Source organism: Pinus tabuliformis, chromosome 6 (genome assembly GCF_031772625.1).
Source record: "Pinus tabuliformis cultivar Carrire ecotype Pingquan chromosome 6, CPIR1, whole genome shotgun sequence".
NCBI classification, from domain to species: Eukaryota; Viridiplantae; Streptophyta; class Pinopsida; order Pinales; family Pinaceae; genus Pinus; species Pinus tabuliformis.
The window spans coordinates 276,883,007-276,887,977 of NC_142292.1; the positions used below are offsets into that span (position 1 = coordinate 276,883,007).

At 39.5% G+C, this 4,971-nt stretch overlaps 1 protein-coding gene across 1 annotated transcript; it reads right to left on the reverse strand.

Moving 5' to 3' along the window:
• Positions 1-980: 980 nt before the first annotated feature.
• On the reverse strand, positions 981-4,443 carry LOC149258433 (uncharacterized). Its single transcript, XM_089415360.1, has one exon. It carries the CDS (start codon positions 3,952-3,954, stop codon positions 1,393-1,395), a length of 2,562 nt encoding a protein of 853 aa, XP_089271486.1. The 5' UTR covers positions 3,955-4,443; the 3' UTR covers positions 981-1,392.
• Between the last annotated feature and the right edge of the window lie 528 nt (positions 4,444-4,971).

A 4,971-nucleotide genomic window follows, 5' to 3' on the forward strand; every position in this document is an offset into this window, starting at 1 on the left:
ATCATACAACAAGAGAAGGAATCAGAGTGAGGTGGAAAGATGGTTTAAAATTAGATAAATCAAAGTTCTAAATAATCTTGACCAAAAGAAAACTGTCCTAGGTTCAGGGGGGGACGGGCAGGGTGGAGGCATACAAGAGCAAACCTGGATAAAATTTCAATCATGTACAGGCATTTTATCCAGGTTGGGATAAAATTCCAACCAATTGGGATTCTCATTTCCTATCTCAACAATCCCCATGTGAACTTAGAAACAAAATCAACATTTTGGCTTGGTTTGTACTGAAGACTACATAGTCAAAGGTGGCAATCACATCTTTTGCTCTAAGAACCTCCTGCCAAAACAATCTTGACCAAAACAAGTGGAATTTAGTGAGGGAGTAGCAAGCTGAACAGAAGTCTCAATTCTTCATTTGGTGCCTAACTGAAGGTGATCTGTTATCCTATTTTGGTCGAGAGATGGATCATGCTTTCTTCAATATGTCTCCTTTCCAGAATGGACTCAGAATCACTGCACCACAAATTCCATGATTGCTCAGTCATAACCTCCCTATGGACCAGAATTTAAACTTAACACTGGTTAATTCAAAATGAAACAAAGATTAAAAACATGATAATTACTGTAAGAATAAGAATATAGATCAGGGACTACATGTGCCAAGGCCCAACTCCACACACCCAAGGAGAGCATGCAGAGCTATGTAGATTCCAGAAAAATGTGGATAAAGAAAACACTTGTTTCACAGCGTATTGACAACCTTGCTTTGTTTCAAGTTTCAACAACCTATTGATAAACAACTAAATTGAATTTCTTTAAGATGCGTCCTTTTAACCAAAATACCTGTATTATGCATTGACTCTATTAATCTCTCGTCTTGTTGACTAGCAATGGTAGCCAAGAGTGTAAAAGATGGATTATGCTGTACCTCTTAGTTTAAGACACGATGCAAGAAGAGTACCGACAATCCAACCAGAGTGCCTTTCACGTTTATGCTTTGAATCGGCTAACATTTCTAGTAAACTACAACCGAATCATAACAACAACGATTGAGTGTAAAGCAGATAGTACTGGAAACCTTTTGTAATAAAGGCCAAGGTCAGGCATGGTATCTTTTGATCATCATGTCCATAGTGATACAAGATTGTATGTAAATTAAGTAAACAGTACAGACAATTCTCTATGTTTACAAACTCGTCGAAAAATGGGCATAGACAAGCATAAACATATATATAAAGACATTTGGTAGAATTCTGACATGCACCGCTAACTTGCTAAGGTTCACAATCCTTCTTGTCAAATAACAACATTTGAAGCTCCAACAAATGCAGTTATCGACAAGAGGCTTTCAATGCATGAAAGAAGAGACTCGAGAGTGATTCAGAGCTCTGTTTTTCAACACTCTGTTATGCGTTGAGAAAGTCTACGTATTTCTTTACGGTCAAAACTGTTATCAGTTTCTAGAGTTTTGTTAATAAAATCAGATGCTGCTCGGAATCTTCCTAGCTTACAATAACCATCTACAATGGCATTATAGGTGCGCTCAATAGGCATGCAACCATGTTTCTTCATATAGTTGATGACATTCATAGCCTCCTCAAACATTGCAAGGTTTGAATAACCTGCTACAAAGGCATTGTAGGTGACAATGGAAGGACTTATTCCTGAATCCATCATTTCTGAGAAAATCCTTGAAGCATCCTGCATAAGACCCTGTTTGCAGTATGCTTTGATGACAATGTTGTATGACATGGTATTTGGCTTCTCGCCAACCACTTCCATATCTCTTAGTATAGCTTCTGATTTCCTGCAGTTGCCTTCTCTACTATACATGCTTATCAAGGAGTTGTATGTAAATAAATCTGGTTTCCACCCGTTTTGTTTCATGCTATTTAACATGTCAAGGGCTTGATCAATGCGCCCATGCTTTCCATAGATGCCAATCATGGTATTGTAGGTCACCAAGTCTGGGGAAAAACCCCGTCTTTTTAACTCCGTAAAGGCATTTTCCGTCTCCTGTAAGAAATTACACTTGCTAAATACAAGCACGAGTGCTTTCAGGAGTATCCAACTGGGATAAATGACTTCCAAATATATATCTTCTGCAAGGGCCTTCAACTGCACTATACAATTACCATTTCCATAAGCATGCAACAGGGAAGCATAAGCATTTTCATTTGGTTTATAACCCCCATCCTTCATATCTGCTAAAACAACATCTGCTTCCTTCCACTGCCCTTTCCTAGCTAATGCATTCAAAAGAGCATTGTAAGTAGAGAGATTAGGACAAAATCCTGCTTTTATCATTTGGCTATATGTTTTTAGAGCCAGCTTAACTGATCCACACCTACCATAAGCCCCAATCACGGTATTATAAGTGTCTCGATCTGGAATATATCCAGCTTTCTTCATTTCCTTAAAAAGTCTAGCAACATGCTTATGCATACCATTTTTACCACACACAGCCACCATAGTATTCCACGTGACTCGATCAGGGTTATAGCCACTAGACTTCATTTTATCAAACACTAACATCATCTTTTGGAATCTTGCCTTTTTTCCGTACATTGCAATGATAGCATTGAAAGTGCACAGATTAGGATGACAACCTGCATTCTTCATCTGTGTGAAGAACTCCAAGGCTTTCTCCTCTCTTCCTTCTTTCCCAAATGCAGATATCAGGATTGTGTATGTAAAAACATCAGGCTCCACTCCTTTATTTACCATTGTATCCATCAAAGCAGCAGCTTCATTACAGAATCCAGCAGTACAGTAAGCTGAAATCAATTCGTTATAGGTGACAGTATCAGGTTGGCACTCTTTGCTGCTCTCCATTTCTGTCAAAACTTTGAGAGCTTCTCCATGCAACCCTGCTTTTCCATAAACATTAAGAAGAGCATTGTATGTGATTCTACCCGGGGGACATCCCTCTGCCTTCATCTCTTTGAAAATATTGGATGCTTCTTCACACAGCTCTCCTCTGCCACAGGCAGCTATAATGGTATTGTAGGTGCATTCATCAGGCTTAATTCCCCGAGTTTTCATCTGCTCAAAAAGTGATACAACTTTGTTCCAAGAATTACCCATCTTGCCGTATACATCAAGCATTACATTGTAGGTGACAACATTTGGTTCACATCCACCTTCCTCCATTCTCTTGAACAGAGAGATCGCTTCTCTGTACATACGATTCCGGGAATAAGTAGAAATTAAAGAGGTATAGGTATAGGCATTCATCGGATAACCTTCTAGGGGAAGATTATGAAACAAGTCAGTTGCTTTAGAGCATTGAGCCTCTATGCCTAAAATCCTGATCATGACTGCAATTATTTGTGCATTTGGCTTGTGATCCTCGTGGTTTCTTATCCATTCAAATACATCTAGGGCCTTCTTCCATTCTCTAAATTCACATAGTCCCTTTAAGATTGCCAGAAGATCCCCTTCTTGTATTAGGGCCGAATCTAGAATTTCACCCAAACTCCCATCTTGTTGAAGAATTGAGTGTAAAAGAAACTCACCAGTTTCTGAGAGCTCTTTCCTCCATGACTGGCTTCCGAATGTGCCATTTCTGGAGTCGACAACGGCCTTACCTGAAGAAGCGCCCTCCTGGATACCAGGTTGTGGAGGCCCTTCTTCAAAACCCACATGAGCATTGGAACACAATTGAGAATGGAGAACTCCTTTTCCATCTTGCGCGTCTTCGACTACTGATGGAGGACTGGAGAGTGATTCAAGGATCAGATTCTTATCATTTTTGTCTTGGATTTCATTGACTTGGGATCTGGACTTGGCCGTGTGAGGAGGAGGTGGAGGTGTGCTGAGAATGAGTTTAACGAGAGAGATAACAGGGAATGAATGAGAAGGGGACGGTGGAGGAGGAGAATTCTGTGGGTGGAAGATGGATTTGTGCAAATTTGGAGCAGGTAGAAGGGGAGGCAGTGAGAGCTTGTCAGCCATTCCTTTGCCTTTGCTATTGTGACACTGATTGAGGCTATTCGGCAACGAAATAAGAAGTTACCAGTGGAATGACCGTATCTTCGATAAATATCTATCATGGTGACCCAAACTACCAGCTTATCCAAATTGCCAAATCTGGACAACGAAGCACTTCTCATTTCGTCGTTGTGATTGGTCCAACTTCATTGAACATTCTCTTACAGGCGTTATCTGCATCTTTCAGCTTTGCTCATTTATAAATTGACTTGGGAGTGATGTATTAATTTTCACCGTATACCCTACTGTGATTCACTTATTTTCTTCCTGATTGATAGAGTAAATCTGGCACATTTATTTGAGTGAGGATTTATTGGTATGACGATTTTCAGCCCCACGCTCCATCAGCTGAGCTATTCCAGCAGATTTTCCTCTGAATCAAGTTAATCCAGCTCTGCCCTTTGGATCATCTTGATACAGGATTTAGCTCTGCCCTTTGGATCATCTTGATACAGGATTTTATCTTTGTGTCACCTATAAATAATATAAACAAGGAAGAAAATTAGAAATCCTAATTGTGAAAATTTAACATGGCAAAAAGAATATTTGAACGAAACAATTTTCCAAATCCATATAGACAAAATTTATAGGTTCATATAATTTCAAACTTAAGGGAAATTATGTAGTTGCAAAAGAAATTTTCTAATTAGCGTTTGCAATGGAAGGTGGTCATAGCACATTGGTTTCAGACACCTTGGTTACATACAAGTATTGACATTGCAACTTGGGATAAGAAATGGAAGAAGTTTGTAGCAATGATAGAAGAGGAGTTGTTGGAGTTGCATAAGTAGTTCATGGCCCTCCACCTACACACTAACCAGTGGACAATGGAACTAATCACCACCATGGAAATTATTGTAGAGCACAAAACCCCGATACAAAGGTAAGCAGGTGAGATTGATATCTTTGACGAAAAATGGAAGAGTGGCAGGGAAAAGAATTTTGTCCTTCCATGTCAGTAGTGGGTACAAAGTCTTCAAC